Genomic DNA, 18,753 nt, shown 5'->3' with positions numbered 1-18,753 from the left:
CCACTACATAGATGAGGAAACGAAAGTGATTTGTCCCAAGTCACATGGTTCCTAAATGGCAGAATCCGAGCTCAAAGCCAGATCTCCAGGCTCCCAGTCCGGCAATCATTCCTTAAACCTCACTCCTCACCGCCTAGGCCAAGAAGAAAGGCTCCCTGGAGGAGGGGGCCTTTTGGGGAAGGAGATGCCTTAGCTGTGTGTCTGTGTTTCCAGGCTTCTGCTCAGCAACTGGCTTGCTCATCACGGTCAGATCTCAGAGCCGGAGGGCACAGTGGAGACCATCAGTCCTGGATCAGTGCCAAAGGGAGGCCAGGCTGGGGAGCAAGGCCAGAATGCTGGCAGTTCTGCCTCCCCTCCTCCTCCTCCTCCTCCTCCTCCTCCTGGTGCCTGGGGCTGCGACCCATCCCTCTCAGAGCAGGAACTGCTGCTGCTGACCTTGCAGTTCTGATCCATCAGGGGAGATCAGTCTCCATGCTCAGTGACTGGCCGTCTCTCAGCCCATCCGAGACTGGTTCCTGGATAGAGAGCCCCTGGCACCCACCCGCCCAGCGGCACCCTTTAAGGGAGCCAGGTGCTGCTGCTGGTGCCCCGAGCGGCCTTCAGCATCCCAGTCCCGGTGATCGTGCTCATTCCTTCCCGGGGAGAAGCTGAGCTTCCTCTGCCCTGTTACACAGCCCGCCGCTCCAGCCCAAAGACCAGCACCAGCAAAGCCAGGACAATGCCTTTGACATCATTGCATTTTCCGAACTGCGGGCTCTCAAATGTTTACTGAACTGAATCTAAGAATCTCGTCTGGGGGGAGGCTGGCTTTACACGGGCCGCGTTCTGTGGTTTTGCTGGCGGTTCAGCGAAAACCCTGCCCGGCTCATCTCTCGGGGCCTCTTAGGGGCGGAGGGCCGCGGCGGGCGCTGCAGGCCCGGGAGCCGGTGCTCGGGTCCCGGACCCGAGGTCACGGTACCTGCTCTAACTCTCCCGCTCGGCTTCTGCTCTTGGGCTTCTCCGGGCTAAGCCGGTTTACCCGCAGCGAGCTCGGCCCGACCCCGATCGTCGGGTCCCCGCCCGCCGCCCCACTCCCCGGCACCCCGGCCCCTGCGAGAGGAGGCGGCTCAGCGCCGAGCTGGTCGGACTGGTTCTGAGCAGGAAGTCCCCCGCCCTCGCTGCCGGCGGCCGATCGACCCCGCGCCGGCCTGGGCGTCCGTCGGTCCGTCCGGCGGCCGGTCGGACAGCTAGCCGGCGCTCGCAGGCGCGCGGTCGGGCCGGCCGGGGCGGAGATCAATGCGGCTTTGTGCGGGGCCGCCCACACCCCGGGGGCCGCTCGGGGCGGCGGGTGCGAGCGCGGCGGGCCGGGCGGGCTGAGATTAGCGGCCATGTGACCTTACCTGGGCCGGGCGGCGGGGGAGGGGCGCGCAGGTGAGGCGGCGGCCGCCCGGCCCTGCACGCGCACTCGGCGGCCGCGGGCTCGGCGGCATGGCTGTCAGCAGGAAGGACTGGTCCGCGCTGTCCAGGTGAGCGCCGCGGCCGGCCCCGGGGAGCCGCACCGGGCTCTCCTCTCCCCGCCGCGGCGTCGGCCCCCTTCCCGTCCCCGGGAGCCGGGCTCCGAGCCTGGGTCCTGCTGCTGCTGTAGTCGGGCGGGGTTGGGGGTGGGGGGAGGTTGGGGGGGTGGGGGTGGTGGCAGCCACTGGGGCCAAAGTGGGGAGCTCTTAGGTGACGGGGCAGGGCGGATGTTCTCGCTCCCCCACGGTTTCCTTTCCTCCTCTCGGGGACTGAGGCCACACACAGGGTGCTTGGGGGAGGCTGGTCCCCGGCCTGGAGAGGCCCCCCCATGACCCCCTGCGGGGTGGAGGGAACATTTGGGGGGACTGGGGAGGTGTTCAAGAGTTACCGCCAAGCCTCGCTCCCAGAGAGGCCTCCCCCGCTGCCATGTTTCTTTGGTAGAGACTAGGAGAGTGGGCCCCTGGGGAGGTATCCCTCACCCCCTCTTGGGGAAGAGGGGTGGGGACAGCACTCTCTCCCTGGAGGATCAGAAGAACAGGGATCAGGGAATAGAGACCATTGGGCAACAGAGCCCCCTCCCACTAATGAGGCTCAAATTCAGAGTGTGGCATTTTGGGGTGGTGTCTGGGCTGGGCGACCTCAAGATAGTTGCTGTCCCCCTCTGTGCTTCAGTCTTTTTTTGTAGGCTCGTCTGTCACAGGGTCAGGACACTGGGTATCTTATCCTTGCCTGCTGGACATCCTGTCAGGGTTAGATAAGCCTGGGATGTTGGAGGGTTGTCCTGGAGGCAGCACCCCTCACTGTGGCTGGTGACCCTGGTGACTCCTCTTGGAGCTACGGGGCACCTCCCCTCAGAAGTGTTCACCCAGCATCTTCATCTCTTCACCCCCCACTCTCCCTGCCATCTACCCCCTTCTTGCCCTTGAAGAAACTGAGGCCCGTGTAGTAGCTCAGAGCTGGATTCCTACTCCTTTGATCCCATAGGGTTAAGCCAAGTAGAAATTGTCCTTTTTGCCCTTCCCAGGTGGGCATTTGGATACTGAGGCCAGGGTTCTCTCTGCAGAGCAGACCAGCACCCTCCCCAGGCCTTCCCCATTAAGGTGGCTTTCAGGCATTCTCCAGTGTTCTAGGATCTCCTTCGCCTCCCTCCAGAAGGGCTCTACAGCTTCTCTCGTGTCTCAGTCTCATCCTCCCGAGGGCTGGGGGCCCACCTCAGACCCTCAGGACCTCACATGCTCTGAAGCACAGTTGCCTAGTAACCCCCCATGTGGCGGGGCCCAAGGGTTCTAGAGAGGGGATAAGGTAAGCCCCGAGAATGGAAGGAACTCAGTGCCCCGGGAAAAGGAATCTAGGCTGCCCGGGAGGTTGGGCACACCCCGGGGAAGGTCTGTGCTGAGGGTGGAGCTTGGGGGTCCAGACCTTGTACTCTGCACGGGGGTCATTGTGCCTGGGGGTTGATGTGGGAGTGTCTTTGCTCCCAGGTGAGGGCATATCTGTGCCCGTGGATGTGTGCTTACATGGGTGCGTGCAGGTGTATGTGTGGGTGAGCGTGTTTATGGCCTGTGTAGTATGGAGATATCTGTGTGAGTAGCAGGTTCTTACGTTGCTGAGTTTGGGCTGTAGGAGTCTCAGTATGTTTGGTGTGAACGTTTATTGAAGACCTCAGTATAGTGCGTTGGGTGAAAAATGCAAACCACACGCTACTTCATCAGGAGCTCACCGACTGGTGGGATATATGTGATTTTGTGTCTGAGAGCGTGCCTGGATATGTATAGGGTGTGTGTGTGTGTGTGTGTGTGTGTGTGTGTGTGTGTGTGGTGGGTGGGCAGCTGGAGCACGAGAACTTTAAAAATGGGAGCAGGGTCTGGTCTTAGCTTGTCCACTGCTCAGATGGACATGTGGCTGCAGGGGTGGGGCCGGGTTCCCACGGGATGCCCAGGGTGAGTGCCAGGAACGCCCTGGGGAACCAGTCCTGCCACAGGAGCCCCTGGCCTGCCCTCCCTGCCAGCCCCAGCCCGCGCAGAGCCCCGTGGGCAGACCCAGCTGGTACCAGCCGTCACTCTGATGAGGCGCCTGGAGCGGAGGTCCGCTCCCGCTCTGCTCCCCGGCTGAACAACAAGCCTCAGCGGGCAGGAGGGAAAGGGCTGTGAGTCACTGTCAACCTGTGATGAGGGTGTGACCGGTGTGGCTCCAGGCAGGGTCCAGGTGGGGAGCGGAGGGCCAGCCTGCCACCCATCCTTGGCGTGAAGTAGACATTCAGATGCTCCAGCGCTGGGATGGGGGCGGTGGCGAGCTGGTTGGCAGGGTGCCCTGGTCCGTGGCCTTGTCCTTTCCTCCCGGGGCTGGCCAGGTGACGGGTGAGGCTGGGCTGGGCCTGTCTGCAGGGGGTGAGGGGTGGGTCTGAGAGTGCCTGGGACTGAGCTGCCAGTGGTTAATCATTTCCCTGCCTAGGCCTTGAGCAGGTCTCCCACCTCCCAGCACGGCTCTCCGTCCTCCCCTGACACCTCTCCCTCGCCCATCAGGGCTGGAAGGGACTTCCGTGACTGCCCGTGGTGACCCCTCCTTGTGCAGAAGGACAGCCCGAGACCTGTCTTCCCTAGGGGTTGAAGACTGGCCCAAGGTCATAAGGCCAGTCAGAGCTGGGCCTCCCAGCTGTCTGTTCTTTCCTTCAAAGAGTTGCAAATCCTGCTCCTTGAGGCCCAGGGTTCTACAGATGTTTCTGGGGCAGACTTCCCACCCTTCCCCTATTTAACCAGAGCAGCTGAGGCTTGATCTGTTTTTTGAGCTTGTTTTGAGGTCTCCCGCAGGGAGGTTCTTCCTTAGATCTAACTTCTATCTGTTAAGCAGCTGAAAGCAGTGGTGTGAGTGACGTATTGGGGAGGATAGTGGCCGTACACGGAGGCGAAGAGAGGGATGTTGTCCCCAAGTGAAGGGCAGGAGGTAGAGGAAAGAATTGTCGGGAAGGAGGGAGTGGTGGGGCGGCTGCCTAAGGCTGTGACATCAGCTGGGGAGAGTGGCTGGGACTCCCAGATGGTGGGACCCAGGTTCCTTCCTGGGCCTGGCTCTGGTCAATGCGTTGGCCATGGGGCTTCCCCAAAACCTCTGCTCTCCCAGGCTGCACCATGAGCTCTGGCCTGCCCTGGGGTGGAGAATCCCACATGGTCAGAGGCCCTCCCAGGCTCCCCAGCTTCTTCCTCTGAACATACACTGACAGGCTGTCAAGAAGGTGGGGACTCACTCTGGCTTAGGGGCAGCCCTCCTCGGACCTCCTCTTCTGGCATCTGGTATTGTGGTTAAGGGTACAGGCTTTTGAGAAGCTGACCTGGCATGGAATCTTATTTTTTTTCTTTTGATTAATTGTGCTATCTTGGGAAAGTTACTAGCCCCAGTGACCTTCCATTTCCTCATCTGTGAAATGGGGATAACACCACCTTACCTCACGGGGTTGTTGTGAAGTTTAATGTCCATGTTCTTTGTAAAATACTAAGAACGGTGCCTGGCATTATAGTAAGCACTTAGGTGTTAGTACTCTCACTTCTTGATTCCTTTATTTATTGACTTATTATTATTTACCATATTCAACTAATATTTGTGTGCTACTGAACGTTAAGCACCTTTCTAACGCCCTTACTTATCATATATTTATTATGGGGATTTCAACAGTTGCACCTGCTGGGTTTCCCCTTGAAAACTGACCCTTGCCCCTCCTTTCCCCCTTCCACCCCCAATTCTGTCCATTTCCTCATCTTATAAGCAAGAGTTTTTTTTTTTTTTTTTTTTAAAGACTTTATTTATTTGACAGAGAGAGACACAGCGAGAGTGGGAACACAAGCAGGGGGAGCGGGAGAGGGAGAAGCAGGCTTCCCGCCGAGCAGGGAGCCCGATGCGGGGCTCGATCCCAGGACCCTGGGATCATGACTCGAGCCGAAGGCAGACGCTTAACGACTGAGCCACCCAGGCGCCCCTATAAGCAAGAGTTAATGGCAATAACGTTTCTTCCCCAGGGTGAGGTGGTGGTAAAGGTGGTGAAGGTGAAGTGATTCATGTTCTGCCAGGGGTTGAAGGCAGCCCCATGATTCCTGAGCAGCAGGGGAGTGACCAAGTCATCTTGGGGGATTGTGGGGTCGTGGCATAAAGCTGGTGGACATTCAAGGACACCTGGGCCGCACCTCCTGCAGTTCCAGCCCTGAAGACCCCTTAGGGCTAGGGCTGGCCTGGGGAACAAGGGGGGGTGAGTCATTTCCGAAGAGACAAGGCTCTGGCAGATCACACTCCATATATGGCCCCACTGGAGGATAAACAAATAAGCTGCTTCCCCCAGGGCTGAGAGGAGTGTGTGTGGGAACGGGGTTGCTCAGGACCGAGGAATCCTGGAGGCTCCAGCCCAGCCCAGCTGGGTGTGGTCAGGGGAGAGGAGCTTCTGGCTTTGTGGGGGCCCTTTCCCCAGTGTATGGATTCCTCAACTTTGGAGGGCAAGAACTGGTCCCAAATTGGACACAGGGGGAGGGAGTAAGTCCAGAGAAGGTGAGAGATGAAAACATGGCCTTAGATGAAAGCCAGCTGAAGCTGGCATTTCCAAGTCTGGTGGAGAAGGGCTCCAGTCAGAGTCCCATGGCCTTGACCACAGAATTTAAACATGATTCCCATAGGCCCTCACATGACCCCTGTGAGCTCTGTGTATTTGAAGATTAGTCAATCATTCATTCACTCATTCACACACATGAACTGATGATCTCTCATGAGCCAACTTTAGCTGAGGAGTGGTCAGGCGTCAGAGATGGGCAGATTGTCTTTGGGGAAGCTCAGAATTTGTCCCCCCCTTCATGCTCGTCCTTGTCAAGACAGACGTTTCGCGATTCCCCAGGGAGGAGGAGAGCCCTCACATCTGAAAGTTGACAGTCACACTGGTTCATTCCACATTCATTGGCACTTAGTGCCGGGCCCCATAGTGGGTGCTAGAGATGAGAGACACCCTCTCCTGCGGGCTCTCCTCTCCCTGCAGGACAACATCTTCACACTTTGTTTTCAGACTTCTCAAACCCTCTCCACTCTCCTTCATTTCCCCATTTTTAAAAAGAAAACAAAACTTGATGTGTGTCTATTGTATATGAATTCTACCTCAATTACAAAACCATTCCTTGAGTCCATTCTGCTCTAGCTACTGTCCCAGTTTATTTGCTTTTCTTCTGAGGAAAACTTCTCCAAAGAGTTGCTGGTCCTCCCCGGTTCCTCGTTCTTGACTCCCATTCTCCCCTTGCGAGTCCGGCTTGGCTCTGGGACCAGCACCCCTGCTCACTACTCTGTGCTGGTCTCCCCCCCCCACCAATTGGCCTTGGACAGGACCTCATTCCTGCCTCCAGATTCACACTCCGCCCTGATTTTCCTCTGATCTCCCCGGCTCAGGGCCTTGGTCTCCTTTGCACTGGTGTCTTCTCCTCACCCTCAATAGCCAGAAACGGAACTTTTCCTCCCCCTGCCCCCCACTGCCGGCCACCATCTCCCCAAACTCCCCTCCCCCCATCTTTCCCATCTTACTAACAGCACCAGGAATTTCTCACGCCAAAAATCTAGGAGTCTTCCTTCTTTCTTCTCTTTGTCTCTGCCTTCATCCCCATCCAGCCCATCTCCCCTTGGCTCTATCTACAAGATGTGTTCCCAGTCCATCCCTCTTTCCTTCTCTCTGTCACCACCACAGTTCAGGCCAGCATGGCTCTCACCTGGGCCATGGCAGGAGCCTCCTGACGGGGGCCCCTATCTCCCCCTCCCCCTGCCACCCTCAATTCTTCTTCCTTCAGTGGCCAGAGAGATTAAATAATAATAGTAACAAATTTTATCATGTCACTCCTCTATGTGAAACTATCCAGTGGCTCTCCAGCATACTTGAGTAAAACCCACATTCTTTCCCTGGTCCACGAGGCCCTTTTCTCTGGCCTCTCCTCCCTGTCCTAGCTCCCTGTGGGCCACGCTGTGGCTCCAGCCCCCCCTTCCCCTAACGCCCAGCCGTCACACCCGGGGCTTTACACTTGCGGTGTCTTCCTCCTGGGACACCCTGCCACCAGATCCGGGCTCCTCCTCAGAGCTCTCGGAGAGGCCTCCCGTCCCGGTCACCTTCTCTCACATTACCCTTTACCTGGTTCTGTTGTCCTCGCGTCACTTCCTGACATCGTTTTGTTCGTGCACTCATTTCCTGGCTCGCTGACCACACCCCCACACCCCCTGCACTATGCACTCCTCCCCTGCTGCATCCCAATGCCTGGGACTGTGTCTGGCACGTAGTTGGTGCTCAAAAAATATTTGTTTGGTGGATGTTGGATCAACATGATGTTGGGCTTAGAAAAACAGATTGGAGCCATTGTGTGGCTCATCCTCCTCATTTTAGGAAGGAAAACTGGCGAAGAGGACAGACAGGGATGTACGCAAGGGCAGGGGGAGTAGACTGCCTTATGAGAGGCTGCCTGGAGAATCTTTCCTTGGAGCCTCCATAGATGCATTTCATATGTAATTCTGTTTGTAAAATCCGTGGGTTTGCATGATTATTTTTTCCCAGAAACATGTCTGTTCCTTAAATTGAGGCTTGGTTGCATGGCGATACCCTGCAGGAGGGGAAGAGGCCCAGGAGGAATAGGGCTGGGCCACAGGACAGGCTGGGAAAGCAGGTTTGACACCTGACGGTGGCAGAGGGATGGCCTTACAGTAACTCTGGGAGGGAAGAAGAGACTTTTTCCAGACTCTTCCTATCTGTAGGGCCCTAGGTAGTACTGGGAGAGTCATAGGAAGGCTCCAGAGAGGGCCCACTCTGCTGACTTACGGTGTGCTATTTCCAGCCCAAACTTTCTCCCAGGGCGCTGGGTGAAGCACATCCTCCTGTCCCAACAAACGTCCTCCCTCTGACCTCAGGCTTGCGCAGGCCCTCCCTTCTGCCTGGCCTACCGGTTTCTCCCCAGCCCCCTGTCACCTCTTTTGAAATCCTGTTCACCCAGGGAGACCCAGCCAGGGTCAGTCTCATCCTTGAGCCTTTCTTGATAATCTTGCCTTACAGTAATCATCCTCTCTCCTGCAGAGCAATTTCTGTGCTTTGGTTGGGGGAGTTATTGGTGGACATGCTTCTCTTTCTCACTAGATAGAGGTATCTTTTTAAAAATTTTTTATTGTTATGTTAATCACCATACATTACATCATTAGTTTTTGATGTAGTGTTCCATGATTCATTGTTTGTGTATAACACCCAGTGCTCCATGCAGAACGTGCCCTCTTTAATACCCATCACCGGGCTAACCCATCCTCCCACCCCCCTCCCCTCCAGAACCCTCAGTTTGTTTTTCAGAGTCCATTGTCTCTCATGGTTCATCTCCCCCTCCGATTACCCCCCCTTCATTCTTCCCCTCCTGCTATCTTCTTCTTTTTTTTTTTTCTTAACATATAATGTATTATTTGTTTCAGAGGTACAGATCTGAGATTCAACAGTCTTGCACAATTCACAGCGCTTACCAGAGCACATACCCTCCCCAGTGTCTATCACCCAGTCACCCCATCCCTCCCACCCCACCCCCCACTCCAGCAACCCTCAGTTTGTTTCCTGAGATTAAGAATTCCTCATATCAGTGAGGTCATATGATACATGTCTTTCTAGATAGAGGTATCTTTAGGGTAGGGATCCTGCTTGTTCTATGAATCCCCCAGTTCCTGACTTGCTGGTCCATTGCAGTTGCTTAGCAATGATGTATCTGCTCTTTGGTTGGGATGGAAGGGTGGGTGGATGGAAGGTGGGGAGGGCTGGCAGCGAGGTGGGTGGGAGGATGAAAGGGCAGGTAGCTAAAGACGATTGATGGGGGGCACCTGGGTGGCTCAGTTGGTTGAGCGTCTGACTCTTGGTTTCGGCTCAGGTCATGATCTCAGGGTCCCGGGATCGAGCCCTGAGTCAGGCTCCACGCTCAGTGTAGAGTCTGCTTGTCTCTCTCCCTCCCTGTCTGCCCCTCCCTGTGCTCGCTTGCTCTCTGTCTCTCTCAAATAAGTAAATCTTAAAAAAAATAAAATAAAAAAAAGATGATTGGGCAGGGAAATGGGGGGTGACTGAGTTGATGGGTGTTTGGATAGACAGGTGGCTGGGTGGGTAGGCAGTGAGTGAGGAAGGAGATGGACAGGTGGGTGACTGGTTGTGAGAGTGATTGGGGGGCAGGAACCCAAAGTAGAGTGTATGGAGTCCCCTTGCTCCCTGACAAATGAAAGCTGGTTCTAGAAGGTGAGAGAGGCTCAAAGAGCTCCTGAGAAGGGAGGCTGATACTGAAATCTTTTCCAGGTGTAATTGGTCTTGTCTGTGGGGCTTCCCCTCTGAGCAGCTGAGAAATCCCATGGGTTGTTGAGAAACTCTGAGAAAGTTTCTCTGTGATTGTCCATTGATCGATGTTATCTAAGAATCCAAGACCAAAAAGAAAAAGGAACTTGTCAAGTGTATCCATCTCCTTCAGGCAGAACCATGCCCAGCCTCTCATGTTCGTAGTCCCTCCTAGAGAGGGAGGCCCCACATTCTCACTCTGGATTCTAGAAGTCTAACCCAGTGGTTGTCATCTGTGTTGGAACCCCCCCACCCCCCACCCCGAGGGACATGGCAAAGTCAGGAGACATTTTTGGTTGTCACAACTGGGAGCTGGTGCTAAGGCGTCAGGTGGGTAGAGGTCAGGGGTGCTGTTCAACCCCTATAATTCAGCAGAGCCCCTGCACAGGGAGTTATCTAGCTGAAACGTCAGTGAGCCCAGGATGAGAAACCCTGGTTCCGTCCAAATGCTTTTACTGTCTTTAGCTGAAATTTAATACATATGTAATGTGAACCACAAATTTGAACCACATTTAAAATTGTCAGTTTTTAAAAAGATTTTATTTATTGGCGAGAGAGAAAGCATAAATGGGGGGAGCGGCAGAGGGAGATGGAGAAGCAGGCTCCCCGCCAGCGGGGAGCCCGACGTGGGGCTCCCATCCCAGGACCCTGGATCATGACCTGAGCGGAAGGCAGACGCTTAACAGATTGAGCCACCCAGGCGCCTCTAAAATTGTCAATTTCCTATAGATGACATACTAAGAAAGTAAAAAGAAACAGGCAATGAATTTTAATACTATATCTCATTTCCCCAGTATATCCAAAATATTATATCTCATTTCCCCAGTATATCCAAAATATTATCATTTCAACATGTAACCAATATGCAGAATTATTAATGAGATATTTTACAGTCTGTTTTTCATATCAGGTCTTGGGGATACATGTGTATCTTACAGCACGTCCCAGTTCAGCCCAGCCCTGGTTCCAGTACGGTCCTCTCACACACAGCCAGGCCTAGAGGGTGTTTGCTCTTTTCCCCCAGCCCTGCAGGGGTTTGGCTCTGGGGGATGGGGATGCAGGGATCCAGGGATCTGGCCTGGTCTGCACTGACCCTCTCCCCCGTTACCCCCCCCGCAGCCTGCACTGACCCTCTCCCCCGTCCCCCACAGCCTGCACTCACTGACCCTCTCCCCCGTCCCCCCCCACAGCCTGCACTGACCCTCTCCCCCATCCCCCCCCCCCCCCCCCCCCCGGCAGCCTGCACTGACCCCCTCCCCCGTCCCCCTCTGCAGCCTGCACTGACCCTCTCCCCCATCCGCCCCCACAGCCTGCACTGACCCCCTCCCCCGTCCCCCTCCGCAGCCTGCACTGACCCTCTCACCCGTCCCCCCCCCCCCGCCTGCACTCACTGACCCTCTCCACCGTCGCCCCCCCCTGCAGCCTGCACTGACCCTCCCCCATTCCCCCTCCCCCCCACAGCCTGCACTGACCCTCTCCCCCATCATCCCCCCTGCAGCCTTCACTGACCCTCTCCCCTGTCCCCCCTGCAGCCTGGCCAGGCAGTGGACTCTAGAGGATGAGGAGGAGCAGGAACGTGAGCGCCGGCGGCGGCACCGAAATCTGAGCTCCACCACGGACGATGAGGCTCCCAGGCTTGCCCAGGATGGTGCACCGGCTGCCCAGAGGTGCTCGGGTCAGGGTGGGGGGACGAGGCACCATTTCCCTATCCCAGGTGACCGGGATGGATTTAGCAGGCCCAGACAGACGGCGTACGACAGGTTTGGCCTGCCTAGCCAATGTGATGAAGGTCTGAAGATAAGCTTCCAGCTCCTCACCCTCCCTAGACTCTCGTCCACACACCAGCCCCCAACCTCTTTGGAAGCAGAACACGGGCGACTTGCTGAGATCGCTTACCCAGGGAGTGGCAGGGCCAGACTTCTCGTCCAGATCTCTCAGTGTCTGGCTTAACCCTTTCCACAGCCCACGCTGCCTCCCTGTCTCCCTGACTCCATGATTCGCTCCTGAGGGGAGGGACACGGGGGCTACTCTTGCCGCCTAGATTTTAGGGCTATGAGGGAAAGCAAGTCCCCCGTGTGCCAGGACAGTGGTGGGCACTCACAGGGAAGGAGTCTCATTTCACCCAAATAAACCCTGTTTGCAGATTGGGAAGCTGAGGCGCAGACAGTGAATTAACTTGCCCCAAAGCACACGGAGGGCAGGGGGGTGAGGGAGGAAAGGAATCTCCTTTGGCTGGAGGCCAAGTGCTACAGGTTTTGGACAGTCTCCTCATGTTACTCTTGTTCCCTTGGGCCCCCCGGGCGAAGGGACAACTCTGTGTGTGCCCCGGGCCACGCCAGGGCCGTGGCTGCCACGTGACTAACAGGAGTGCAGGGTGGCCTTTGGGAAGCTCTGGGTTCTACTCCCAGTTCCACCGCACATTATCTGGGTGACCTTTGACACATCCCTGAATGTCTCTGGTCTTGATCTAAGCTCTAAGGGGCGAAGACTGCATTTATTCCTTTTGACCTCCAACGCCCAGCACGGGGCCGGGCACCTGTAAGGTAGCCGTTCAGTGTTTGTTGATTGGGTCTGAACACGGGGTAGTTGGTCCTGGTAGAGGTCTATCAACTTTTTAAAAGCACGGAGTGCTTTGTTCAGATGATTTCCCGGAAACCCAATATGTAAAGCAGGTAAAAGCGATCCTTATTTAAGTGACAGTTGGGGGGCGGGGGAGGCCAGGGCTCTACTTCCTCACCCCCTCCCTGGCAGCCCCGGAAGCTTCTCCACTGGGTCAGGTCGCCCCAGGGTCTCTCCCACCTCTGATAGCCTCTCATTCTTATCTCCCACCCCATCTCCCATCTTCTGGCCTAGACTGCCGAGCGTGGAGGAAGGAGAGGTGCCCAAGCCACGAACCTCAGCCTCTAAAGATGAGGAGGAGGACACCCAGGCCATGCTCAGGACCCGGCAGGAGCGGAGGCAGAGGCTGCAGGTGGTGGAGGCTGCGCAGGCCCCCAGCCCGCCGGGGGCACAGGAGCCAAGGGACAGCTCTGGCCCAGGGCAGGCCAAGCAGCAGCCCCTTGTGCCCAAGAAGGACGGGGAGCCGCCACCTCGCCAGAGACTGAGCCGGGAGCGGCGGGGCCCCTGGGCCGGGGAGGAAGAGAGCTTGGCGGGTCGAGAGTCCGAAGGTGGGAAGAAGGAGGTCTTAGAGAAGTCGGCAGTCTCGGAGAAGCCCCCCGTCCTGGGGAAGACATTAGTACTTGGAAGGAGACTGGTCTCAGAGGAAACGTCCATCTCAGAGAAGGCTCTGGGCCCTGAGAAAACATCTGTGTCAGAGAAGAAGTCAATTCTAGAAAAAACAAGTGTGTCGGAGAAGCTGCCAGCCCCAGGGAAGACTTCAGACACGGAAAGGAGAGTAGTTTCTGAGAAAGCATCGCTCTTTGTGAAGTCTCTGGTGTCAGAGAAGACCCAGGCCACCGAGACAAAGCTGGCCCCAAAGAGGGCGGCCGCCTCAGGGCAGCCCCAGGCAGGGGGACAGCTGGCCTCGGGGGGAAGCCAGCCCCCCCCCACCACAGGGCAGAGGGGAAGGGCCCTCCCCGAGAAGAGCCCACCATCCTCGGCCAAGCTGGGAGAGCAGGGGGCGCCGGACCCTCCGACTGTGGCTTCCCGCCTCCCGCCCATCACATTCCAGGTCGGCAGTGCCCCTGCCCCTCCCAGCCCTGCACGTGCCCCTTTCGTCCTGCCCCAGGTGGTCTCTGGCTACCTCGCTGTTTCCTGTCCTCTCACTGTGAGGCTGGCTTGGGCCGTTTCCTCTCCCCCTACCTGCTTCTAGTCTCTGTCAGAACAGACACTAAAGCAGGGGCTAGCTGAAAAGGGCATCAACTGTGTGACAGAGAGCACCGCCACCCTGCACCCCATCCTCATCCAGGGCCTGGATTTCAGGACACCAGCAGCCTTTTGGGAAGCCACAGGTCCTTCCAGAAGTTCTGCTAGAAAGCTCTGTCTGGTGGCCCAGCCCCACAGAACTGTGTCCACCGTCCCCACAGCAGAGGCGGAGAGGTGGGAGGCCCCAGAGGAAGGCATAGGACTGTTTTCTTCCCTCCCTTCCTCCTGCAGCTCCTGGGATGAGCCAGGCCACATGCGGTCCCCATGGAGGCTTGGGCTTTGGGCTACCCAGACCTCCTGTGTGACACTCCCCCACTCCATCCAGGTGAAAATTCCCAGCAAGGAGGAAGAGGTGGACACACTCTCGCCCACCCAGGCCACCTACAGCAGCTCCCTCAAACGCTCCAGCCCCAGGACCATCTCCTTTCGGGTGAGAGCCCAGGGCACCTTTTGTCTCCAGTCCACTGGAGGGCAAGCCGGGGAAATCAGCATTTATTACAGCATGAGGCCTTAGGTTAGATATCAAGTGGATCCTTTGGCTCGAGAGGGGTTTTGGATTCCCGTGGGTGGCCAAGAGCAGATGACTTGGATTAACTGAAGGAGAGCAGGTTAATGACCCAGCTGGTGGGGGTGGATGAGACTGAGCAGCCCCACCTAGTGGGCAAGGCCGGAGCTGCAGGAAGAGGGCACCGGGCGGGTTCAGTGGCAGGGGCCCCACACCTGCCTTCATCAGTTCCTGATCTCACCTGGGAGGCTGGCACAGGGGGAAAGGGTAGGGGCTGAGAGCAGTGGGGCTCTCCTAGAGCTCCGTGCTCTGCCTCTGCTCCAGTAGTACAAGTTGTGTGGACTGGGACTCTCATCTCACCTTCTGGTATTTACTCTCACTTCCTTGGTTCACTGGGTGGTTCATTCATTTTTCACTGACTGTGCTTTGTACCCCTGATGTGTGCCAGGCCCTGGGGAGGAAGCTGGAGGCCTGGTGTTGATCGGGGCTGGTCCCTGCCTGACAGGGCTCATGGGCAGTAGGAATGCAGACAGGAAAATAGATGGTTGAGGTGGGGGGTGGGGCACAGGAGGGGCTTTTGACCCAGCCTGGTGGGTGGGGGCAGGTGTCTCCCAGACAAGAGGAAGGTCTTTAATGGAGGTTTGGTTGGGGGTTGGAGGAGGAGGAGGAGGAATATTCAGAGAGGTGAGCCCTTCCCTTGTGGAAGGCCCTGGCCTCCTTGGGACTCTCACTCATCAGAGCCTTTCCTTCTTGTTTCAGATGAGCCCCAGGAAAGACAACTCAGAAACAACCTTAACCCGCAGGTCAGGGGCCTGGAGGCTCTGGCTTTGTCTGATCTGGTCACGTTCAGCCTATGCGTGTTGAGCGCCTGCCGTGTGTACTCCCAGGCGGGGCCACAGGGCACCTGAGGGGAAGGTGCCATCCTCAGCCAGGGCTCCAGGTCCTGCAGGGACACTGGACTGACACGAGGGTCGGAGGCCCAAGGAGATGGAACAGGGAGGGAAGGGATCAGGGAGAGCTTCCTGGAGGAGGCAGGGTTTGGGTGGGGCTCTGAAGGTAGAAGAAGCTGGGGTGGAGAGGAGGAGGAGGGCCTCTTAGGAGGGGGCCTATGAAGAGTACAGGGAAGGGGAAGGCTCTGCTTTAGCAGGCCTGATGCTGGGGGGCCTGGGAATCCACATGTTCCATGAGCATCCCCGTGCCCCATAATTTTGATGCAAGTAGTTTAAGGACTGTGGTTTTTTTTTTTTTTTTTTTTTTAAGATTTTATTTATCTACTTGACAAGAGACACAGCGAGAGAAGGAACACAAGCAGGGGGAGTGGGAGAGGGAGAGGTAGGCTTCCCGCTGAGCAGGGAGCCCGTCTCGGGGCTCGATCCCAGGACTCTGGGATCATGACCTGAGCCGAAGGCAGACGCTTAACGACTGAGCCACCCAGGCGCCCCAGGACTGTGTTTTGAAGAAAAGAAACTGAAATGGCGTCTGAAAAGCAGTTGTGCTTATGTATTAGGAATTCCATGCACTCGTGCTGTGTCTGTCTGCCCCTACACATTTGCGGAGGCCGACTGTCCTGGGCTAGGCCTGGGGTGACGGTGGCGGCAAGGGGGCCCACAGATGAATGAGACATGGCTGCTACTCTCCAGCATCTCCCATCGGGCCAGTAAACATGCAAGAGCCCCTCAGCAGGGAGGTGCAGGGGCAGGAACGTGGCCCCGGAGTGGTGGCAACAGCCCAGCCTGCGGGAGCCAGAGGATATGTCACAGAGCAATTGACTTCCGGGTGGGACTTGAAAGAGAGGGCCCAGCACAAGTAAAGGCACAGAGGGTGAAAAGCGTGAGGTATCTGGTTAACTGGCACATAAGCATGTGGAGAAAGGGGTTGGGGCATCGGGGGGACACTGGTGTCAGGAGGGGAGGCAGGGACCAGACCACGAGAGCCTTGTATGCTCTACCAGGGAGTTTGGTCCCTGCCCCGTGGCCTGAGAGGCTTGAGCTGGAAGGAAGGACAGAGTGGGCTTCGTTTGGGGTGGGAGCGGTGGCGGCAGGAGGGGGAGAGCTTGGGCTGGCAGGCCGAGGGAGCAGAAGGAAGGTGACTGCGGTGGTGGGGAAGGTGGGGGCGGGAGAGATTCAGGAGACGTGTGAGGTGTGAGGTGGAAGTGACAAGACGGGGGAGGAATGGCAGACACTTCTGATCCTGGGGGTGTCCTGCTGAGTGGGATGTTTCTAGGGAGGTGAGGAAGGTCCTTGGACTTCTGCAGTCGATTTTCACCTTGGCCAAGTCATTAGAGTCTCGTTCAGTGAGGGAGGCCGTCTTCTCTTTGTCCAGAGTGTGGGTGGGCACTACTCGGGCTCCGGGCGGGCCGAGGGCAGAGGTCTCACCTGGTTTGTCCTGGCCTGTCCTGGTTTGTCCCGCAGCGCCAGCATGCGGCCCCCGGCTGGCACAGTCAAGTTAGGGGAGAAGCTGGAGAGATACCACTCGGCTGTCCAGGTGGGCAGGGCTCCTGCGGAGGGGCCTCGGTACCCGGCCGGCTTGGTGGGTGTGGCCGGGGCGCCTCACCTCCGTGGCTCAGCCGTCTGTGTTCTGTTTCCAGAGATCAGAATCGGTCAAGTTGCCCGGCTCCTCCCGCACCGACTTCTTTGTGGCTCCCGTGGGCGTAGCCAGCAAGCGCCACCTCTTTGAGAAGGAGCTGGTAGGCCAGAGCCGAGCAGACCCGGCCTCCAGCCGGAAGGTGAGGGGCTCGGGCCCAGCTGGGTGTTTGGGCTGATTAGGCCTGAGGCCTCCGAACGTAGAACCGGGTGTTTTCATGTGTCCATTTTGGTAGAACCTGCCGTTGACTCGAGTTGCCACGCACGAGCCCATCTCCTTAGCTGCGCACAGCACTCCCTTGGGGGTGGGGGTGGGCTGGGGGCCTTCCCGGGTATACGTGGCACGTGCTGAGTGGATATGGGAGCAAGGCAGAATCGTATCCTTGTGCCAGGGCCCTTTCTGAAGACGCCATGCTGTTACCAGCAGCTCCAAGCCCTGAGCTGCAAGCCTTTCTTTTCAGGATCGCTTGAGGCTTTCAGGGGTTGTGACATCAAAGCTCAGCCTGTGGCTCAGCAGGACCCAGGAGTCTGGAGATCAGGACCCGCAGGCACGTCGTCCCTCCCTGAGATCTTGTGCCATGGGCCTTTCATGGTGGAATGACCTGGGTCAGAGAGGGGGGGCAGCCCTGAGGGAAATGGAGATGTGCCCGGAGCGGAGACCATGCGGAGTAGGGAGGCCTAAGTCTGTCACCGGGAGGCAGAAGAGAGGAGGAATGGGTCTGGGGTCTTCCCTCTCAGGAAGGGGAGGGGCCTGGGGAATCCCAAGCCCCCTCTGCAGTGTGCCTTACTCTGCCCTAACCCCCCATGTCTCCAACCAGGAGGTGCGGAAAGAGTCAGGAGCCACCAAGAGGACCCAGGGGGGAAACAAAGACTCCTCCCTGGATGTAGAGGTGAGGGGCGGAGAGGGGCTGGCCCTGGGGAGACCCCACCCCCGCCCCCGCCCCCGCCCCTCCAACTGCATAGTCCCAGTAGCCGGAATGTCAGGGTTCTGCTCTCAGGCTGGTTTGACCCAACCTCGAGAACACTGGTCGGACCCCTGAGCTGGTTTCTCTGTGCCCGCAGCTCTGCAAAGCCCCTTCAACAAGCAGGTTCGGGGTTTCTGACCACTGTGGGTGTGGGCCTCGGGCCAAGGGATGCCTTCCTGTCCACAGACCCCCTTCCCTCTCAGCCCTAGGAGCCTCCTTGTCTCTCCTGACAGACCTCTGCCCCACAGGTGTGACGAGCCCTGCCAGGACGGACCTGCGAGTGTGCATCTCAGGGGCCCTCCCTCAGGCCAGGCCCCGCCGACAGTAGCATCCCTGTCTCTCACCCCTGCACCCTCTCTGCCTCGGGACCTGGCGCCACGAGTGTCAGGGAGCCTCAGCCACCTCCTTCCCACTCTAGCGTCTGGGGGCGGGTGTGCCCCGGCCCCTTCTCGTCCCACTGCAGGCACAGCAGATCCTGGGACCCGGTGTCCGCCCGGGCACAGCACCGGCTCTCGTCAGCACCGTGTGGCCTCCACGTCCTGTCCGGAGGTGGCCTCCAGGCCCTGCTCACGTCCAGGGGCGGGGCGGTGCTGTCCCCCCTGGAGTGTGCCTCCACGTGCCTGTGATGTCTGTCCCTCACTGAGGCCTGGAGCCACCCCCCTCAGTCCCTGCGGCCTGCCTCCAGCTTGCTGAGGCCCGTCAGGCCAGATTGGCCAGGCCTGCCCTGTGTCTTCCGTGCACCCTGTCTCCCTGCTTCCTTTGCCTGTCGCTTCCTTGGCCTGCTGCTCGGCCAGGGGCTTGGTGCCGTTTTGTGCGCCCCTTCACCCTCTTTCTGAAAAAGCTGTTCTCAGGAAAGAGCTGATAAACTCATTCACTCTCAGGTGTGACTAATAAGACCTTAAGAATGGATTCCTTCCCGGAGGACTTGCTTTTGAGCGGGGTCGTCTGCAGTGTGTGAGGAGGATTGTTGTGACTGGATGGGGGGGGTCAGGTGTCGTTTTCCTTGCAGCC

The 18,753-nt window shown here is 57.8% G+C and overlaps 1 protein-coding gene across 1 annotated transcript; it reads left to right on the top strand.

Moving 5' to 3' along the window:
* The first annotated feature begins 1,166 nt into the window (after positions 1 to 1,166).
* On the top strand, positions 1,167 to 18,622 carry LAD1 (ladinin 1). The gene is made up of 10 exons (XM_036086715.2): positions 1,167 to 1,505; positions 11,359 to 11,493; positions 12,680 to 13,496; positions 14,016 to 14,120; positions 14,955 to 14,998; positions 16,607 to 16,679; positions 16,783 to 16,920; positions 17,239 to 17,325; positions 17,596 to 17,667; positions 17,991 to 18,622. Exons 1-10 carry the CDS (start codon positions 1,468 to 1,470, stop codon positions 17,994 to 17,996), a joined length of 1,515 nt encoding a protein of 504 aa, XP_035942608.2. The 5' UTR covers positions 1,167 to 1,467; the 3' UTR covers positions 17,997 to 18,622.
* Positions 18,623 to 18,753: the final 131 nt, after the last annotated feature.

Source organism: Halichoerus grypus, chromosome 7, assembly GCF_964656455.1.
Source record: "Halichoerus grypus chromosome 7, mHalGry1.hap1.1, whole genome shotgun sequence".
NCBI classification, from domain to species: Eukaryota; Metazoa; Chordata; class Mammalia; order Carnivora; family Phocidae; genus Halichoerus; species Halichoerus grypus.
This window is presented reverse-complemented; position numbering and strand designations above follow the sequence as displayed.